Source organism: Gracilinanus agilis, chromosome 5 (genome assembly GCF_016433145.1).
Source record: "Gracilinanus agilis isolate LMUSP501 chromosome 5, AgileGrace, whole genome shotgun sequence".
In the NCBI taxonomy this organism is placed as follows: Eukaryota; Metazoa; Chordata; class Mammalia; order Didelphimorphia; family Didelphidae; genus Gracilinanus; species Gracilinanus agilis.
Genome location: NC_058134.1, coordinates 230,713,533 through 230,736,542, shown reverse-complemented (window position 1 = coordinate 230,736,542; position 23,010 = coordinate 230,713,533). Strand labels below are relative to the sequence as shown.

The window sequence follows — 23,010 nt, the reverse complement described above, 5'->3', positions numbered from 1 at the left end:
AATCCTGTCCACATTTTGAAATGTAATTTCCATTCACCTCAGTAGAATTATAGAGTTTTGTCTTTTTCCTTGACACTTATTCCCTTTTTATAGATGCCTAATAAATCAGAATTAGGAGCAGATATTTGTAGAGAACAACTTACCTGTGTTTAGTACTTAGCTTAGCAGTTAACTAAGTGCATTAAGGAAATTAGTGGTAAAATACTAGTAGAGAGAAATGTTTCTGTTTAATATTCAAATTTTACTACATAGCAAATCTGTTTCAAAATTAGCCTTTTTTGTCATTTTGGTTTATGTTTTCATTATTGCAAATGGTTTTCTGATTCCTCCTATTTTTCCTTTTACTTATTCAAATCTTTTCATGTTTCCCTGAGCTCATATTCTGTGTTCCTTGACTGTAATTATTATTCTGTTGTACTTGCTTACTTAACTGAAGTTCATCTCTTTTCCTATTAAAGTGAACCCATTTTGTTTTCAGTTTTGTGTTGCTACAAATAGTTTGATATATATCCAATATTTCTTTGTTTTTTTACCTTTTGAGATAATATGCCCAGTAGAGAGATTACTATATCAGAAAAAATGAACAGTTTAGTGGCTTTTCTAGCAGTGATTTTGGATCATCTTCCAAAAGAGTTGAACCAATTCATAGTTCCTTTAACAGTATGTTGGTGTGCCTATATTTCCACTGCTCCTCCAGCAGCAGCAAATATTTCTATCATTTTTCATTTTTGCCAGTTTGATAGGTATTAAGTAAACTTTCAAGTTGTTTTGATTCACATTTCTTGGTGATTTAAAGGATTTTTAATATACAATTGCTGGTGTTTGCCTTTTGAAAAAATATTTGTTCATATCATTTGACCACTTATCTTTACTTTTCTGTACTGTGTTGATTGCAATTAAAATTTGGCTACTTTTGTTTATACTTACCAGGGAAATATCTTGATTTCTTTGTCATCTTAGCAAATTTCTCTATAGTTAAAAAATGTATTCTGTTTGTATTTTAAATGAAATAATGCCTTTGTTTGAGTGTTGGAATGTTTTTCACCAAGGTTAATCTATGAGAATTAGGGATTTTAATCTTTTACATGCAGTTGACATTTTTAAAAGTTTTTTTTCCTCTTTTTCCTTTAGGTAAATAGAATTATATAATATTGCAGCCATGGAGTCCATGCTGAATAAGTTGAAGAGTACTGTTACAAAAGTAACTGCTGATGTCACCAGTGCAGTAATGGGAAACCCTGTCACCAGAGAATTTGATGTTGGTCGACATGTTGCCAGTGGTGGTAATGGCCTAGCTTGGAAGATTTTTAATGGCACAAAAAAGTCAACTAAACAGGTGAGTTTGAATTGAATGCCAGTAATTAAAAGCATGTGTGGAGACTCATTTATGCCCAGATATGTTAAGAAATGCATTTTTCTTAATATACTAATGACATTGAGTTTTTCACTGTTTCTGTTGCCTTTTGTCCAAGAACTAGTATCTATCAAGTAAACTCTGTATTGTCTATGTTGTTTTCATTTACTTCGTTGCAGATTTTCCATGTCATACCTACCTAGGCTTTAATTTTGTTTACCTAATGAGATAGGCAAGTGTTTAATAAGATTGAGTACTCTATCTTTTATTATAATATATTATAATATAATTTATATTAGAAGTGAAGTTCTTTTTTCAAATTTAATGGTGTGGTGTGGCAAAACTATTTGTTGAATTTTTGCAATAATTAAATGTAACTTTTGCCTCACTTAGTGAGAAACATTAGAACACTCTTTTTTTTTTTTTTTTTTTTTAACTCTTACCTTTCATCTTAGATTCAATACTGTGTATTGATTCTAAGACGGAAAAGTAGTAAGAACTTGGGAATGGGCATTAAGTAAGTGACTTGCCTAGGGTCACATAGCTAGAAGATGTTTAAAGCCAAATACAAACCTATGACTTCCCATCTCTAGGTCTAGCTCTCAATCCACCTACCTGCCCCCAACATTTTCTCCTTTTGAATAAATGTAAAATTCTTTTGCCTTTCATTGGACAACTCTTTTTAGCTGTTCCACTTTGGGGAGTAAAAATTGTAGGGCATGAGGATTGTTATGCTTTGTGGTATTGTTGTTTTAAAATTACTTTTTCATTAAATAATTGCTTTTTTTTGAAAAGCATTTCCAAAAGTTTACTATTTTAAACTCTTAAACTGATTAATTAAATATCAACAGATTGGTATTATAATTTTGCATAATAATGGGTGCTATAATTTTCTGACAGTTTTATTGACAAGAATTAGTGTAGTCAAAGTTAATAATGCTTGAGATATACTGTCTTTGTTAAAATTATATTTTTTTCAGTTAACAAAAAAAAGAATCATCTCATCTTACTCCCCAAAGAGAAAACCAAAACCCTCCCAGCAATATGCATCATCTAGCAAAATCTCTCTTGTGTTGGCCATATCCTCTAAAATATATTTAGATATATATAGTCTTAAAATACTTTTTCAAAGCATATTATTAATTCCTTATACAAAGCACATTGGCAAAAGTATGGGATAGTTGATCATAGTTATAACTGGGAGTGTTGTGCATATTTGTCCTTGCTTTTGCTGAGTCTGACTTTTCTGTCAGCAGTTATGTTTAAGTTTAAGAATAAATCCCCAAAGAAGAGGAAGTAATATAATAGTACTTTTAGTTCTTTAACAGATATTGCCATTATTTATTATTTAGTACATTGTGGTTGAAGAGTAGTTGGTGGGTGGCTTATTTCTGGTGGTGAAATGATGAGTAAATTTTTTTTGAGTGACTAATGGAAAAATGGTGGTATTAAAGCTATCAAAATATACATAATTCCTTAGTTTTAGAAATTATTTGAATAATAATCTGAGAGTTTAGGAAGTGAGGAGCCCTGAATTTTTATATCAGGTAAGTCATTTTTTTTTCAAAAGAGAAAGGCGCTTGAAAACTCTTCTATCTCTAATGAGCTGTTTGTTAATACAACTTTTAAATTCTATAAATCGCGCACTATTCCCCCCCAACCCCATTTTCAGTATTTCTCTCTTGCACACAGTAGGAGCTTAAAAATGAGAAAATAAGTAATTTGTTTTTGAGTAAGAATTTTACTAAATATCAAGAATAATAAAATACTGATGATAGTTACCTTAGGGTCAGTGCATAATTTTTAATCACGCCCATAACTTTTATTCTGATTATCACTTTAAAAAAAAAGCAAACCCATAACTTCTCTCTTAGAATTGCTACTGAATATTGGATCTAAGTCAAAAGAATAGTTAGGGATAGGCAATTGGGATTAAGTGACTTGTCCAGGGTCACACACTTGGGAAATGTCTGGTGTCACATTTGAACTCAAGACCTCCTGTCTTCAGACCTAGCTCTCTATCCACTGAGCCAACTACCTACCCCTCATCACTACTTTTATGTTTCTTTGGCCCAGAATCCTTAATAAAAAATATACTAAAATTACATTTCAGGATTTTGTCTTTTAAAATGTCTGATATTCAGGCCTAGAGACGGGAGGTCCTAGGTTCAAATCTGGCCTCAGACACTTCCCAGCTGTGTGACCTTGGGCAAGTCACTTGGCCCCCATTGCCTACCCTTACCAACTCTTCCACCTATAAGTCAATACACAGAAGTTAAGGGCTTAAAACAAAAACAAACAAACAAACAAATAAATAAATAAATAAAATGTCTGATATAAGCCACTGTTATTTTTTTTTTCTATCTGGCTTAATAATTATCCCATTCAAAGGATGGCTTATTTAGGTATGGATAACTTTAAAAAGCCATTATTTAGCTTATAAAATTATGTAACAGCACATAATCAGATGTTCACACAGTTTGTGGATCTGTGCTTTGTTAGAAGGAATGGTTGATCTCATGAGAGATCTTGGCAGAATGGTTAGAGAATTGACCTTGGCACAGCCACCTCTGTTTGAAGCAACAGCAAGGCTTCAAAGGTGGAACAGAATGAAATCTGCTAGTTCTCAGAGTTCTGCTCCTTGGGCCCCTCCACCCCAACCTTTAGTGGTTTCCCTTAGCTCAAAGGCAGTTGACTTAAAAGGGAGATTGATACAAAAATTTTAGATTAGTACACTTTTTAAATTTTCTCATGTGATTGAATGGAGGCATATTGAAGCTGTGGAGAGATGAGAATGAAAGAATAAGGAGGAACATGATTGATCAGTGCTTGATCATGAAGGTACTTTGAGCTTAAAGTTGTTCCCACCTTCCTCTTCTCCATTATCATGTGTGTTTGACTGCTTTTTGTTGCTATGGAAACATGCTCTGCCTTAAATTTGACATCAACTTTGCATTGGAAGATTGGGTCTTTGATGAAGAGTTCTTGCTTTAATTTTAATGATTTGCTTAAGTAGACTCAAGGATTTTTAAAAATAGCTCCTAAATGAACTGTTAAATAACTCAAAATACTTTGACCTCATAATGATAAGACAAGACTCATTGGAAAAGATCCTGATGTTGAGAAAAAATTTAAGGGAAAAGGAGAAAGGGAAGACAGGTTGAGATGGATAGATAATGTCATGGAAACAATGAATGTAACCTTGGACAGATTTCAAGAGATATTAAAGGATAGAAGGGCCTAATGTGCTATAGCCTATGAGGTCACAAAGAGTCAGATATGACTGGAAAAAAAACAAACCCTCAGCCCTACTATTTATATAATATTGAAGTAAAGGCCCTGTAATCTAAGTTGACATATTTTAAATCTTATGTAGCAAGTTAAATTCAGGTATACCTTCTCCTATTTTCCTTTTCCTCAAAGATACTCCCTTATTTACATAGCTTTAGAAATGGTTGACAGATGGCATAGGGCATCTTCCAAAGGATTAAATCCCTAGCAAAAGAAATTGTGGGCATGCGGCCTCTGAAGAGAGATGGTGAATTGGGTTCTATAGCACATTTGAAAAAGTTGTTATTCATGTGATCGGTTCTTTCTTAGCTGGTTATTCTTAGTTTTCAGCACCTGATTTGGGGTGTGTGTGTGTGTGTGTGTGTCCGTCCGTCTGTCCGTCTGTCTGTCTGACCATCCATCTCTCTGTGTGGTAGTGGGGATTGGGAGTAATTAGCAAATCCTGTTGCTGTCATTGCCTGCAATAGATGGAAGGAAAGGTTCGTTTCTAAGCCCTATCATTGGTCCAGAGGAGCTTTGGTTTATTCTGATACTACCAAAGCATTTGATACCTCAGTTGCACTTGAGTCATTATATGTGTGGGGTTTTGCGTAATAAAAATAAATTTCTATTTTTCAATTTGACCACTTTTACTGAGGACATTTAATTGTGAATAATTAAGAAAAATGTAACAAATCATAGTTAGGATCTTGTAAAAAAAAAAAAAGCTATAAGTGTCTGAGGCCAGATTTGAACCTAGGACCTCCCGTCTCTAGGCCTGACTCTCAATCCACTGAGCTACCCACCTGCCCCATGTTTGCAGTTTTAAGAATGTTTTTGTAAGATTGAAGCATACTATCTTCCACATTAATTTATTTACAGTTTTATTTTGGGGTTTTCTTTCATATGAGTATTCTCTTACAACAGTGACCAATATGGAAGTATGTTTTACATGATAATACATGTATAATCCAGATCAAATTGTTTACCATTTCTAATAGAGGGGAGTGTAGGGACAGAGGGAGGATAATTTGGATCTCATAATTCTGGAAAACATTTGTTGAAAATTGCTATTACATGTAATTGTAAAAATAAAATATCTTTGAATTAAAATAAAAGATTGTTCATGCAAGCTTTTTGTATAGAATGAGTAGCTAACATTTTTAAAATTTTGGAATAATTTCCCCAATAAAAAAACTTGAGGGTTGAACTGGAAATGGAAATATCTTTGACTCATCATTTTATTGGTATTCTCAGCTAATGTTTTTAGATAGGTACATATGTGCTGGTAGCACAAGACATTATCGTGAACCTCAGTTCTTAAGTTGAGACTCAGAGTATTTTGTATATTTATTTTGAAAGGTTTCTTAAAACCTCTTTCCCCACATTTCTACAACTTCAAGAAATAAATTATTTTATAACTTGATTTCTAGGTGTTGTTTGGAGAGTAAAAATTATGATAGATATTTTTCTTTGAAGATTAGAAGTTTGAATATATTTTATTTCTGTTGAAGTGGGCTGTTCAAAGAGGATTTTTGCTTATTTTTGTTTTCTCAGTGCCTGGCACATAGAAGGCATTTAACAAAAGTTTGTTAATCAATTGTTAGTAAATTATCTCAGTTCTAATTACAGTAGTGTCATTGATTTATTATAACATACACTTTTTGAAGTCTGAAATTAAAACTGATGTATGGTTGACCAGCATTTTCCTGCTAACTTTGTTTCCCATTTTCAAAGTAAGATGGTTTTGGAGAGGTTTTTTTTAGACAGAATCCATGAATATTCAGTGTGAAAGAACTTTAACTTTGTTATGTGGCTTTAAAATGCCATTAAGTTTATCTTGGCAAGTAATTTATTTAAATTTAAAAAAATTATTGTTTAAATATACATTTACTTTTTCTTCCTCCATTTCCCCTGTTGGGAATAAAAAAAAAGAAAAGAAAGCTCATATGATCAATATGCTTCATCAAGCAAAATAAATTTCTGTGTTGGCTAAATATATAAAATTTTATATTCAGATCTGTTATCTCTTTGTTAGAGTTGTATAGCATTGGTCCTGAGGAATTGTGATTAGTACTCGTATTGATCAGGGTTCATAAGTCTTTTTTAAATTGTTTTTAGTGTTGTTATTGTATATATTGATCTAGTTCTTTTTAGTACAGTCTTCATTAGTTTATACAAGTCTTCCCAGGTTTCTCTTGTAAGAATTAAAATTTAGTTATTATAGATATATATTAAAAATATGTGGCTGCCAGGAATCAACAATTAGGTAGATTCCGTAATTAAATCAGACCCAAGTCAGCATCGGGTTGAGGAGTTTATTTACAATCAGGAAGGTAAAGTAGGGATAAGGAGAAGAGGGAGGTTAGAAGTCTAAATAAATGAAGCTGTAAGCCACAAGGCCCAACAGCCAGATAGGTAGAGTTTAGAATTGGCCCAGCTAGGCCAAGGAAGCCAGCCTAACTTACCCACGTGACAATATAGAGTGTAAGCTGTCTGTGGTCTCAGGAGATGCTTCTTCCTCCAGTTCCAGAGGGCAACTGCCCCCACAGGAAGTTCACTCACTTACTTAAAGAGATCATGTCTTTCATCACTTCCTGTGGTCCACCTCTAATTCAAATGGACAAATGGCAGTTTCTACATTGATTTGGACTGCGCAAAGGGCAGTCCCTTATTCTTGATTTGTTACTTATTGTCACGTGTGGGTAACTCGTCTCCCTTCCCCACTAAGGGAGGTGGGAGTGACATCATTAGCATGCCTGGGTTGAGTAGATTTTTGACTATTAATGGGATCTGGCTAATTCTATTTACACACTCTGAAATATCCCTTTAGACATTTCTTATGAAATGGAGTATTTCATTTCATTCATTTAATGTAACTTTTCAGCCATTCCCTATTTGGTGGATATTCCCTCAAATCTTAGGTTTTTTTGCCACCTCAAAAAGAACTGCTATATTTTTATATAAATGGGATTCTTTGTTCTTTGATCTCTTTGGAGTTTAGGCCTAGTAGTAATGTAAGATTATTTAGAAATTTTTTTGAGTATAGTTCCAATTTGCTTTCCAGAATGACAGATCCAATTCACAAGTCCATCAATAAGACATTAGTATGCCTGTTTTCAAACAGTACCTCCAACATTTGTCATTTTCTTTTTTTGTCAACTTTGCCAATCTGATGAATATGAGTAGGCAAGTCTTTTAAAAGATGGTGGGTAAAAAGGCGTTTTTGATATAATATATTTGAAAAATATTTCCTTTGAATGTATGCTGACTTAGAAGGGATCTAAAAAGGTTACGATGTAGTTTAGAAATATTTGCCTTATAGCCCCAGCTATTGGTGTGTTCTTAAACCATTACTTTTCTATATGCCAGTTATAAATGGTGATTGTACTACCCTGACAGGAATATTTGAGATAGGGAGAGGATCGGCAACTATGATTTCATTGGTGGAGGGAAATCCTCAAGTGAACAAACTCTAGTAGTACAGGTTGATACCTGTTTTCCAATTGTAGAGCAATGTCAAACACTTGCATGACCATCTGTAACACTTCTGCGTTTGGCCTGAACCAATGAAAGCCCAGGGTCACCCATCCAGGAATAGTGTAACTTTAGAAAGAATTAATGAAATATTCTGAGATAAGAGAAGCAACTTGGAATAGTTGATGGAGGCTAATCCCTGAGTTGTTTGTATTTTTTTAAACACTTACCTTCAGTGTTAGAACCAATACTAAATTAGAATTGGTTCTAAGGCAAAAGAGCAGGAAGGGCTAGACAATAAAGATTAAGTGCCTTGCCTAGGGTCACACAACTAGGAAGTATCTGAGAGGGCAGATTTGAACCCAGGACCTACAATCTCTAGTCCTGGCTCTATTCATTGAGTCACCTAGCTGCCTGAGTTTTGATGATCTGAGTTCAAGTGCTACTTTTGATATAATACTTACTTGTTGTATGACTTTGGGCAAGTCACTTAATCTCTTAGTGCCATGGGCAACTCTGTAAGATTATAAGATGTGAAAAGATGCCATCCTGTTTTGATAGAGTTCCCACATTGAGAGTTACCTGTACCAATGAAATCACAGTTTTGAATCTCTCCCTCCATAAAAAAGGTCACTATAAGTTGCTTTATACCATTTAAAATCTCTTATACTTCTTTTCAGGTAGCAAATAAATAGTCACACCATTCAGAGGATCAAAGTGACATTTCAGTTCATAAATTCTTGCAACTTTCTGACATTATTATCAGATTTAATTTTAAATGAGATCTATATATTTTTAAAAGATAATTATTAAAACTTGTTTCTGAGAACATTTTTGTGTTCCTTGATGAAAATTTTTTTACCTAAGTAGTTCTGTGTTTTATAGTGTTTCTGTACTGATTGATTTTTTAAAAAAAATTACATTTACTATAATTACTCAGACTCAGAGTTTAGTCTATCATGTGTCTGTTTTTGGAGTTGGTCTTTTTGTTCTCCTTAAGATAAAGGTCTATTTCAAAATAATTCTGATCAGCTTGTCTGTTTCTGGTAATATGATTGCTTTTAGCTCTTTTAGTGATATGATCCATCTTCATTATGATAACTATGGAGATTCATTGAAAAAAATTGTTCTGCAATAAACATTTGATTGCTAACCATGCTTTTTATACTATACTACATGTAGAGTTAGACATAGTTGCCACCATATGGCAGAATCTAAAATTTTTTTCACAGGTGTTTCTGTATTTGTAGGTATTGTCTTACTAATATTTAAAGAACTACATATGTTAAAAGTATGAGACTTTTTTGGTATGAAAGGAAAATATATTGCTAAGCAGAATAATAATATGCTTATCAAAGCATTTAGATCAGAAATGACCAGCCTTGATTTTGTTTACCAGTGTAATCTATCTTTTCTAATCTTAAGGTATATTATAAAATTCTTTAAAAGGGGGTTAGCTGACTTGCCCTGAGTTACATGACTGGTAACATGGAACTTGAACACAGGTCTCCCTGAGTCTGTTACACATTTTCTATCTGGTAGCCCCACGCTGCCTTATAGTGTATTTCTGAATGTCCAGATGATGAGGATGAAAGCAGAAGTCTTATATAGAAATGATAATGGAGAAACAGGTAGGTCTGAAACTTTGATTAAACCTTACAATACCCCACCTTCAGGTGAATCATTTTTTGAAGGACTGATGTCTAGAATGGTAGGTTGCATACAAGGGGGGAGAAGAAGAAGAAGAGAAATGTGAGTACATGATGTCCCTTAATTAAACCAGAGACTAAAAATGAGAGAAACATAACTTCTATAGTCTCTAAGGAAGAAGAAAGCTCCTTGGAGAATCAGTGTTTAATCTGGATTCCTCATGGAATTAAACCATTGTTAAATAAACCTGAAAACATAAATTACTTATGAAGTTTTTACTTATGGATAAAACTATTTGATTAAAAAAACTGGCAAAACTGGAAAATAGACTGGTACAAAATGGGCTTAGACCAATACTGTATTCCATAATACATTTTAAAAATATATGTAACCTTAATATTAAAGATCACACTGTAAAAAATTAAAAGAGGAAATCATCTACCTCTCACCATTATAGATAGGAGCTATATTTTAAAATGAAAACAAAGACCAGAGACAACTACAAAAAGATAAAAAAAGTTAACTCATTATATGAAGTTGAAAAGCATCTTTACAGAATTAATGCACCTAGATTAAGTGGCCAGATTGTGTGAAGGAGAGCTATTTATTAAATATCTCTTGGTAAGAGTTTGGTATTCATACACACATACCCAATCATTAACTATACATAAGCCATTCACCAATAGATAAATGATTAAAGGGTATAAACAAATAGTTCTCCAATGAAAAATTGTAAAATATTAACAACTATATTGGAAGAATGCTCTAGATTACTAATTTTTGTTGTTTTTATTAATTAGATTAGTCATGTCTGACTCTTTGTGGCCCAATTTGGGATTTTCCTGGCAAAGATACTAGTGTGTTTCGCCATTCCCATTTCCAGCTCATTTTACAGATAAGGAAACCGAGGCACAAAGTTATATGACTTGCCCAGGGTCATACAGCTAATAAGTGCCTGAGACTACATTTGAGCTCAAAGTCTTCCTGACTCCAAACCCAGCACTCTGTCCACTGAACCACCTGGTTGCAAATTACTAATACTGCAAATCAAAACAACCCCAAGATTTCACTTCACTTGCCAGAAATTGGCCAAGATGACTAAAAAATGGGGACTAGTTGATGTTGAAATGTTTCTGGTAGGAGAGGCCCATTAGTGGAGCTGTTGGTCCGTACAACCATTTGGGAAAACAATTTAGAATTAATCATTAAACATTTATTAAGTGCCTAGTATGAATCAAGTACTCTACTAAGTGCTGGGGATACAAAAAGAGCCCAAAGGCAGTCCCTGTCCTCAAGAAATGCATAGTCTAATGGGAAGACAACATACAAACCAATTTATAAAAGCAAATTATATTCAGGATAAATAGGAAATAATTAGCAGAGGGGACAGCCAGGTGGCTCAATGGATTTGGGAGTTAGGCCTACAGATGGGAGGTCCTGGTTTCAAATGTGGCCACAGACAGATGCTTTCTAGCTATGTGACTCTGGGCAAGTCACTTAACCCATTACTACTCTTCTTCCTTGGAACCAATAGTGGGACCAATACACAGTATTGATTCTAAGATGGAAGGTAAGGATTTAAAAAAAAAAATAATAATTGGCTGAGGGAAAACACGAGAATTAAAAAAGGGTTGAGGAAGGCTTAAAGAAAATTTTCCTTTGGACTTAAAGGAAGCCAGAATTATGCTAATAAGATTTCTAAAATACCCTTACACTTTGAACCAGAGATTCTATTTCTGAACTTCAGAGAAACCATTAATAAGAAGAAAGTCCTTATATTCACCAAAATATAACAACCCTTTTTTTGATAGCAAAGAATTATAAACAGTGTAAATATCTGTGAACTGAGAAATGGTCAAATAAATTGTAGTACATGAATATGTGGGCATATTACTGTGCTGTAATAATACGATGAAGATGTTGACTACAGAGAAGCATGGAAAGCTCTGCATGAATTGAGTCAGAGTGAGGTAAGAAGAGCAAAGAAAATATTACTTAAAGGTAGATTCAACAGATAATGACATTAGAAATAATGTTTCTTAACAGTGTTTATTATTCATGTGGAATGATAAACAAGTAAAGAAATTAAACATTTATGCTAAAAGAAGAGAATGCTTAGGTCAGGACAGAGTTTTGGAAATTGAATGCTCACATCAAAGTAAGTTTGTACTGAATTCTGAAATTTGATTCCATTTTAGGAGATAAAATTTTAGAAGTTATGTCAGATATGGGTTAGAAAGAGTTTGAATTTAGGGGAAAACTTTTAAGTTTGGGAGGCTTATTTAGGATCTTAGGTATGCTTTTAGTGATATGAAAGTGAGGTTGTGTAAAGCTGTCTTGGAGCAGATAACTTGGAAAGGCAACAGTACTAGAAAAAGATAAACAAAGTTAGTTTGACTTGTCTTGTTTCTTCTTGTATCATGTCTACAAGTCCATTTCTTTGAGTCTCTTTTTTTCTTGCCTGTAAAACATACAAGGCAATAATCATAGGGATCTTAGAAGTCTGAAGTTCAATGGGACCTTGGGGCCATCTAGTTTAATCATCTCATTTTGCAGATGAGGAAACTGAGGCCCAGAAAACCGAAGTGTTTTGTTGAGGTCTGAAGAAGCATTTTGAAACTAGGTCTTCTGAATCCAATCAACTACCAGTCTCATTAGGTGGTGAGAGAAGTGTTTTATAAACCTTAAAATATTGTGTGTAATTAGGGCAGGAAAAGTCTTTTGCCGCTTTCTGTATCCCCGGAGCTAATGCCTGGCACATCATAGGTGCTTAACAAATATTTATCAAACAAACACATTAACTATTAAGAGTACAAACTTTTTTTAAAAAGAAGAGAAAAAAGTCTTATTTTCATGAGACATTTTAAATTATATAATTTTCTTATGTTTTTATTCATCTTTTGCTCTTAACATCATTTCATTTGTAAATTCTCCTCTTCCTTACCCATCACTTCTCATAATTAAAAGAGAATAAAAGAACAGTTAGCAAAGATTTAACAATTCAAAAAAAACCTCAAACACATTTAAATTAGATGCATTTATAAAATGTGGCAGAACATCTTTCTTAAAAATAGGATTATGCATATGATGAATGATCATGAGGCCCCAAAACTTATGTATCTAGGTCATTTGTTATAAGGCCTTGAACTCATTCTGACTGTAGTGTGTCTTATGACTTAGAGGGAGGAGACTGTATACTTTTTAATTTGGCCACTGTCCAAACTTCTTTCTTTGTGTGATGATATATTTGGTATCTTTATTAGACTTCAATAGAGAAGTCAAATTTAGTGATCCTTCAAAGTACTCTCAGTCTCTCCAGTTGGCTTTGTAGCCAAGAGAAACAAAGGTTAGTTATCCTGAGGAAAAACATGGACCATGTGGGAGCTTTATTCATGGGGCTTCTTGATTCTTCAGTAGATCCTTGTTCTCATGGATATGAGGACTTCCTTCCAGTAGTGCAGCATTCACAGCTCTTCTTGTCCTTTCATCAATCTTTCTTTGAGGAATAACCCTGTGTACTAGAAGTCTTCCTATATATCTTTAAGTAATGTATTACTTGGAGTTCTTAATCTGTGTCCATAGACACTTGCTGGATATTTTTTATATCTTTTATTGCCCTGTTATACACCATAGGCTATATGTTACATACTAATTACCTTCTACCTGGTCTTTCTCTGTAAAACAATAGGTGGCCACATGTTTTGATTTTTTATAGTTGTGGTGGTCTGTATTGTAGCCATATAGCACCACCAGAAGAATATTGCTGTTAAAAAGGTGATTTTTGTTTCCTGGAGTAACTTGAGATCATGGACAATAGAACATTAATGTCAGATAATCCCCAATTTTTACTTTATGTGAAAACAAATTATCTTAGCTTTTCTACATGCTTCTTATGTGACTGTAGGCAAGTCATTTCACCTCTGTGAGCCTGTTTTCTCTTTTATAAAGTGAGATGATTGGACTAGATAAAGCTAGGGTTCTTTCTGGCTCTAAATTTCTCATCCTATAATAGTAATATTTTATTTGACCATGATATAAAAAAAAGTAATGCAAAAATAAGAGTTTTGATTATTTTAAACTTTCTAATCCAACATTTTATTTAAGCTAAATCTTAATGAATTCAGGAAAGATGAAAAGTCCTATCTCTCATTTTGGGAAAATATTTCTTGGTCAAGTTTCTTTTTAATTAATTTTAATTTTGATTCCAAAGTTTAATACCAAATTAGAGAACATTTACATATGCATAGTAAAATAGAAGAAAATAACAGCAAAAATCTACAACTCTCTGTTGTATATAGCTTGCTGTTCTTTTAAAGTATAAAACAAGATCAACCTATAGCCTTCATAACTAAATAACCCTGTTTGTCTGGCTTTGTGGCCAAGTTTCTTAAAAACGTATGCAATATGTTATAGAAAGAAAAGCAGAACCAGAATCATTGTTACTATGGGAAGTCAACATTTATCCACATGTGACTTTTGTGAAATGGGATTTTTTTTTTAAAACCCTTACCTTTCATCTTGGGAGTCAGTTGGCTCCAAGGCAGAAGAGTGGTAAGGGCTAGGCAATGCCCAGGATCACACAGTTATGAAGTGCCTGAGGCCAGATTTGAACCTAGGACCTCCAGTCTTTAAGCCTGGCTCTCAATCTACTGAGCTACCCAGCTACCTCCTGAAATGGAATTTTCTGATGAGATGAAAATCCTAATTCCTGAGTGTTAATTGTCTTATGTATTGATTACCACTTTTCAGAGAATTTGAAAATCTGCATAATTTCATAATTAATTATAAAGCTTCAATTTAAAAGCAGTCTGTATAACTATTTTTTTTTTGCATGTCAGGTCTCATGTTGGAATTTGGAATGTATTGCTCATTGAAAACAATATTATCAATAGCTAGCTTTCCTGGTTAGCTCATGAAGTTATATTTAAACCAGAATGTAATAGAAATAATATATTTTATATGTGTGTATAAAATAGAAAATAATACTGTTACTGTATTATTAAATTAGTAATGAATAATCAAACAGAAAAATTACTTAATATTACTAAAATGTTTTAGGAAAATAGGCTTATTTTAGAGGAGGATATTTCAGTGAAGCTTTAAAGATGATTTCTGAATTATTTTCAGGAAGATGATAGTATAAATTCTTACAGTTAATTTTATTTAAACACTCAGGGCTTTCCATTTCCTTGATATAGTATAGTGATGGTAAACCTTTTAGAGACAGATTTCCGGGCTTTGCCCCCACTCCCAGACTGAGTGCCAACCTCCACCTCCCGTGCTGGGTGTGTCCCACCCCTTACCCACACAGGGGAAGGAGAAAGTGCTCCCATTGGGCTGTGACTGCAGAAGGGTAGGTGAAGTAAATAATGTCCTCAGGGAGTGTAGAATGGGGGAGGCAAGTGGCCACAGTGCTCTAGTCCTCTCCAGCTCTGCCACCTGTAAGCTGTCCACCTTACCTGCTGTACGCTCCCATTGAGATGCTGAGCGGAGGGGTGGTGGATGTGAAAAAATGTCTTCAGGCTCCTGGAGAGGGGGAGAGGGAGGAGAGCAGCTCTACCCGAGTCCCTCTGCCTTTCTAATGAACTGAGGGCAGCTGTGTGCCCACAGAGAGTGCTCTGTGTGCCACCATTGGCACCCATGCCATAGGTTCACCATCACTGACAGAGTAGTATCATTAACACTACTCATATACTATCAGGCATACCTTAGGAGTATGTTTGACTCACAAATATAATGTGGGAGGGCAGAGAGTTTTTTAAGGGAACTGACAAACAAGAGAAGGTGTATATATTTCTTAGATTTTTTTTGCAGTCAGATGTAAGGTAATATGTAAAGGATGAAAATAAAGAAAAGGCAAGGGATCAGTTTCTTCTTACCTCTAGCTTGGACTTGATTTGAAGCACGTTTGGTTTGGGATTAAGGAGAGTCAGATTGTAAATATGTCTATGCATATGTAAAGACTTTATATTTCCAGAGAGTGTTTATACTGAATTTATTTTTTTCACATAGATGTTATAAAAGTTCAGGGATCTTTAAATTATTGTGAACATCTATTATTATGTAGTATTATGAAACTTAATTATTTGAATTTTCTGGATTTGGATTCTAGGTAAATGAACATTTACCATATATAGATGAAGAATAGAGAGCACATTACATACTTTCATTTTGCATGAACTATTGATGTCAGATCAATCTCTCAGAAAACAGGGAAAATGCTATTTTCCCTCTCCTAAGATTAAGGACACTTTTGTCTCATAATTAATTTTTAAATATTCAGATTTATTCTGCAGAAAGACTTTTCCAATTATACAAACTTTTCTGAAATTGAGAATTCTGTCTTCTTTAGAAAAATAATATATTCTATTTCAAATTTGATTAGTACTTTATTATCTAACAACTTTTGTGATAATCGTTTTTAGTGTATTTCTATTAGACAAATTGTTGACACAGAAATGTACATTGTGTTTATGTTTCTGACTAAAAATAGTTACACATAATTTTTTCATTAGGAAGTGGCTGTTTTCGTCTTTGATAAAAAGCTGATTGACAAATATCAAAAATTTGAAAAGGATCAGATCATTGATTCTCTAAAACGAGGAGTCCAACAATTAACCCGGCTTCGACACCCTCGACTTCTTACTGTCCAGCATCCTTTAGAAGAATCCAGGTAAAATTTTATGTAGCTTAAAAAGACTTAATAAAGTCATTAAGTTGTTTTGTATTTTAGATCTGTCTTCAAATTTTTTCTGTGATGATACGACACATTAAAAGTTTAAATGATCTGACCTAAGAGTTCTTTGATGTTTTTTCGTGAGTGATGATAGGAAGAATCTATGTCAGCAAAGGCTTTTCTTCATACTTTTAGTAGATAAGTTGTTGAGAGCCTACTGTGTTATTGGTATTGTTTTAGGCAATATGGATGATACAGAAATTATATGACAGTCCTTTCCCTTATTATATTTTATACACACACACATATAAAATTCACTTATAGCTTAAAAGAAGGGAGATAACATAAAACTGTTAGAAAACTCTCATGACGTTATATACTTAAATACCAGATTTTGTAGTTCTCAGGGCCACAGGAATACATAGAATGGAGAGAGTCTTTCACAAAGAAGATTACAACCCTTTGCTCCAGAAAGTTATAAAGCTGTATACTCTCTGCTACAAACTTATGATAGTCTCAGTTGGATTCTCAGCTGCTTTCCATTCATTTATTCCTGGTCCACACCCTGTTATATTCTCTGATAAATGCAAATGTTTTTCATACTCCTTAAATTCCTAATCTCACTCCCATCTTCTCCTTTTCAGCAGCTGATCTCATTTTAACTGAGATCTAAACCTTTCTACATGAGCAGCACTGGAGGAAGTCATAGCACTGTGATAAATGAGCCCAGTAGAGGGTCATTTCTACCCAGTAGCACCTATTGATCTTCTTTGACAGACTATTTCGCTCCCTTCCGAAGCTGTTCTAAACCTTTTTTATTTCTCAAACTGCTTCAGTCTCTTTCATGCCTTTTTCTGTCAGAAGTTGTTCTTGTTTCCCCTCTCCCCTATACTTTACTGAGGAAGTCCAGATCATACCTTGTGAACTCTCATCTCTTCTCTGTACCTCAAAAACCTCTCATCTTTAATATTTACTTCTGAGGCTTTTTGCTTGCTGAGGCAAACCCATTTATTTCTTTTCTTCATTTAGTTCTCTCTGGCATCTTCTGTGAGCTTGGATCACTAATTATCTCCTTTCCTTCTTGGCTTCAAGTTCTTTGCATATCACTATTGCTTTTTACATTGCCTAAAATCACACTGCCAATCCCATTTTTAAAACATTTTCACTTGATCTTCCATTTTCTTAAGCTTCCTTCTTGGATCTCTCTTCCCTTTTATTGCCAAGCTCCTAGAAAGAATTGTTTAAATTCAGTCCCTCCATTTCCTTACCATGTACTCAATTCTCAACACTGTTTAAATTGTATTTTCCATTATGATTTTTACAACTTCAACTAACATAAACAAGTCCTCTTAGAACAGAAAAAAGGATTAAAGGGGACACCATAGAACTCTATTATAGCTTTTAAAAAGTATATATTAAAGGGAGCTGCTGGGTAGCTCAGTGGATTGAGAGCCAGGCCTAGAGACAGGAGTTCCTAGGTTCAAATCTGACCTCAAACCCTTCCCAGCTGTGTGACCCTGGGCAAGTCACTTGACCCCTATTGCCTATCCCTTACTCCTCTTCTGTCTTGGAACCAATACATAGTATTAATTCTAAGATGTAAGGTAAGGGTTTAAAAAAAATTTTTAAAAAGTATATATTTAAACACAGTTACATAGTAATTTGTTGTCTGTCTGCTTCTGAACTCAGCATCTGTTCTCTTCTATGTATTTAAAAAATTATTCTTAATAAACACTAGATAAAAGGAACATTTTCATCTACAAAGGAGAGCAGAAAAATAGAATTGCATCTGAAATTCTGAATTTCTATTTTATTATTTTCTTGTAAAATACAACTCATTCTTTCTTTAAATAATATTAAATTCAGCATTAACTTTCAAAGCTGTCCTGCTTATCTGTTTTCTTTTGACCTTCTCTTCTGTGTTTCTGTTATTCTCTCTTCTTTCTTTTCCTTTCTTATTTTGGATTATTCTTTTAGTATTATCCTTTCTATCCCATCTCTTTTCCCCATATTGGGGAAATCTTTTTTAACAGTTGTCTGTTGTCAAGGAAAGCAAATTTCTACATCATCTATGTCCAAAAATATATGTCTCGTGTACCTTCTTGAGTGTCTCCTCTGTTGGGAAATGGTTAGCATGCTTTATCCTCCGTCCTTTGGAGTTGTAGTTGGTTATTACATTGATCAAAGTTACCTCTTTTACTGTTGTTTTTATTTTCAAAGTCGACACTTGGCAGTCTTGACTTCTGACCCTGCTAATGAATGCAGTAGTATTCTCTAGTGGTCTCAGTGCTCTCTGTAATTTTCCAAGGTAACCAATGTTCTCTTAATTGTCCAAAACAGAATTTTCACTAACTTTACTTATTGATTTAATTTTTTTTGTGAGCACCACCACTCTTCCTATTAACCAGAATTGTAACCTCAGAGTCATGAGACACTCTTATCTCTCTTTCATCTCATATCATTTTCAAATCTTGTCAGTTTTGTTTTTGTAATTCTTGATTATTTGTTCTCTTGCCTCTACTTATACAACTTTTACCCTATTTTTTTTCAGTCAGTGAACAGATATTAAATGTTCAAGGTGCTGAGGATACAAGAAAAGTGAACATACCCTGATTTAAGGATCTTGTACTTTCTTGGGGAAGATAAGACTCTCATCAGTTTTTCATTAAATTACTCCTTTATTCTCCTAATTGGTCTCCATACTTCCATTCTTTCCCTTTTCTAATCCATCCTTCACATAGCAGGTAAACTACTAATCCTAAAGTATGGGTCAAACTATTATTCTCCATTGTACCAGAAGCTTCAGTGGTAAAATACAAATTCAGTCTAATATTTATAGTTGTCTACAACTTGGCTCCTGCCCATTGATCAAGACTTCTTTCTTGTCCCTGCCCTTTCTGTTCCAATCAAACTGGCTACCACCTGCATGTTTTCCAGATTTGACATTCTTTTTCTTTCCCATTTTCAGAAACCATCCAAAATGCCACCTTACTTCAATATCTGAAAATCCTAATTTCCCCTTAAATCTCAACTACTTTATTTGTCAGCTCTTCCCTGATATCCTTTAGTTTTTAAGACTCTTTGTTGTACATTTTACCTTATACTATACTTAGCTGTGTATTATATATTGTACCTTTTCTCCTTGCCTTCCCTTTTGTGGAAGATAGGTTGCAATAATCCGAGATAGGAGGCAGGAAGATCTTGCAGGAGATGTCTAGCTACTTCTAAGATCCATACTGTGGGTTTCTTGAAAGCTAAGGTTTTCACGAGTCAGTCTTCTACTCCTGTTGTCTCTGAATACAGAGCCTAAGGAGATAAATGTGTCCCTGGTTGATCTCTGTTTCACGCACTGAAATACTGCCTGCCTTTTTGCCTGAGAGTGGACTCTGACAGTGCTGGCAAAGCTCCCTTTTTTATTGCCTGTCAGCTTCCGGCTGCAATTTAGGGGTGGATGAATCTTGTATTATAGTTACTTATTGGATTTCTTCATCTTTATTCAGTCTGGTATTATTTTTAGGTTTTTAATGGAGTAAGAGTGTAGAAGAAGAGCTACCTCTCAGTGTTCAGGCAAACATCTTGGCCCAAAGTCCCCCTAACTTTTTTGTCATGAACGAATTTTTTACTCTATCCAGTCATAACATATCTTTTCCCAGACATACTCTGGGCATTTCTACCTTGGTGTGTCTTTGCTCAAGCTCTTTCCTGAGGCTAGAATGACTTCATTTTCTCCAGTTCTTGTCTTTCTTGAAAGAAGGATAGTCCTAGTTTAAGTTGTCTTCTCTGTGAAGCAGGCCACCATCTTCAATAATTCAAGCTTTTGGCACTGTCCTTTCTCAGAATTCCTCCAGCCCTTCTTTTCTCTTTAACTCATGTAATACCTTGCTATTCCCTTGTATTATTGGTGTTTATCCTGATCAGCACAGTCAGCTCATAGTTTCTTCCAAGACAGAGACTATGTTTTGTTCTTTTTGTCCTTTTGCTGTGACTCTGTGAATATCTAGTGCCATGTTGGCAAAGACTCGGCATGTGTGACCCAGTGTCATGGAGGAGACTGCTTCATTCCATTTCTTTACTATGTCTGAGGACATTTTTCATGCCCTGCCCCTTTGCCCAGCCAACCAATGTGAGCACTTCCTCCTTCTCTGAGGTAATGTGAGGGGTTCACAGGCTGCTTGAATGTACAGTTTGATCTCTAAAAGGTTCACCAATGCTGGTCTAGTGTAAATGGATGAAGACTGGGTAGACATGATGGCCAAGTTTCTTATTTACAGTTGAAGGAATGGTACTTGGGGGATAATAAGATGGAGAGTTGGTATTCTCATTTTGAAAATAATTTTAGTTTTTAGAAAAGTTATAATGGTTACATGATTCATGTTCTTACTTTCCCCTTCACCCCGACTTCCTCCCCCCCCCCAAAGCCGATGCACATTTCCCCTGGTTTTAACATGTGTCATCGATCAAGACTTATTTCCATATTATTGATAGTTGCATTGATGTGGTAGTTTTGAATCAAAATCCCCAATCATGTCCGCCTCAACCCATGTGTTCAAGCAGTTGTTTTTCTTATATGTTTCCTCTCCTGCAGTTCTTCCTCTGAATGTGGGTAGTGTTCTTTTCCATAAGTCCCTCCGAATTGTCCTGGGTCATTGCATTGCTGCTAGTACAGAAGTCCATTACATTCGATTTTACTACAGTGTATCCGTCTCTATGTACAATGTTCTTTTGGCTCTGCTCCTTTCAATCTGCATCAGTTCCTGGAAGTCTTTCCAGTTCACATGGAATTCCTCCAGTTTATTATTCCTTTGAGCACAATAATATTCCATCACCAGCATATACCACAGTTTGCTCAGCCATTCCCCAATTGAAGGACATACCCTTCGTTTTCCAGCTTTTTGCCACCAGAAAAAGTGAGACTATAAATATTTTCATTCAAGTCTATTTATCTATGATCTCTTTGGGGTACAGACCCAACAATGGTATGGCTGGATCAAAGGGCAGGCAATCTTTTATAATCCTTTGAGCATAGTTCCAAATTGCCATCCAGAATAGTTGGATCAGTTCACAACTCCACCAGCAATGCATTAATGACCCAATTTGGCCACATCCCCTTCAACATTCATTACTCTCCCCTTCTTTCATTTTAGCCAATCTGCTAGGTGTGAGGTGATACCTCAGAGTTGTTTTGATTTGCATTTCTCTAATTATTAGAGATTTAGAACACTTTCTCATGTGCTTATTGATACTTTTGATTTCTTTATCTGAAAATTACCTATTCATGTCCCTTGCCCATTTATTGATTGGGGAATGGCTTGATTTTTTATACAATTGATTTAATTCCTTTTATTTGAGTAATTAGATCCCTGTCAGAGTTTTTTGTTATAAAGATTTTTTCCCAATTGGTTGTTTCCCTTCTTATTTTGGTTGCATTGTTTTTGTTTGTACAAAAGCTTTTTAATTTAGTATAATCAATCATCCCATTCACATTCAGAGTTATAATTATCAGTTGTGTATTCCCCAACATTTTGGTATCCTCTCTTAGTTCTACTCCTTCTTCTTAGGCTATTTCCTTTTAAACCAGTGATTTATTTTAAACTTGTCCCCTCCCTTGATTTACTACCTATTCTACCCCCCTCCCTTGTTGTTCCCCTCTTTTTATTTTTAAGGCCTAATGAATTCCCTCTCCTTTCTCCTTCCCTCCCTTTTTTGACCTCCCCACTCCTCTGCTCCCCTTGTTTTATAAACCCTTCTGACTTTCTCAGTAGGGTTAGATAGAGTTCTATATCTCAATGGATATAGCTACTCTTCCCTCTCAGGGTTAATTCCACTGCGAGTAAGGTTTACATATTACCTCTTAATGCTCTCTTCTTCTCCTACTTATAATAGTATTCATCCTCTCCCCTTCCCATGTCCTCTTTGTGTGTAATAGAATATCCTATTTTTCTTATTCATTGAAGTTTCTCTTGGTGTCCTCTACTATTCACCCTCCCCTTTCCCACTCCCCCATATCATCTTAGACCATTTAGTACTTCAACCTCTCCTTGTGAATAATTCTTCTAATTACTATAATAGTGGATCATATAATAGTAAATTGAGTTCACTACAGAGAATTACACATAACATTTCTCTATATAGGAATACAAATAATTAGATCTTATTGAAGCCCTTAAAGAGGCAACTTTAAAAATAAGTTTTCTTTCATTCCCCTCTGTTTCTTATTTACCTTTTCATGTTTCTCTTGGGTTTTGTGGTTGGATATCAAACTTCTCATTTAGTCCTGGAATTTTCTGTGTAAATACTTGGAAATCTTCAATTTTGTTGAATGCCCAAACTTTCCCCTGGAAGTATATAGTCAATTTTGATGGGTAGGTGATCCTTGGTTGTAGACCCAGTTCTCTTCCCTTTTTGAATATCATATTCCAAGCCTTCAGGTCTTGTAGTGTGGAGGCTGCCAGATTCTGTGTGATCCTGATTGGTGCTCCTTGATATCTGAATTGTCTCTTTCTGGCTTCTTGTAAAATTTTTTCTTTTACTTCGAAGCTCTTGAATTTGGCTATTATATTCCTAGGCATTGTCTTTTCAGGGT

General features: G+C 34.6%; 1 protein-coding gene across 2 annotated transcripts in view; it reads left to right on the top strand.

The window, feature by feature from the left end:
* Positions 1 to 1,159: 1,159 nt before the first annotated feature.
* SCYL2 (SCY1 like pseudokinase 2) overlaps positions 1,160 to 23,010 on the top strand; it is a 61,082-nt gene continuing 39,231 nt past the window's right edge. For both annotated transcript variants that reach the window (XM_044677842.1, XM_044677843.1), the window contains exons 1-2: positions 1,160 to 1,336; positions 16,267 to 16,424. In XM_044677842.1, coding sequence (XP_044533777.1) covers positions 1,160 to 1,336; positions 16,267 to 16,424 — 335 coding nt within the window. The remainder of the gene's footprint in view (positions 1,337 to 16,266; positions 16,425 to 23,010) is intronic.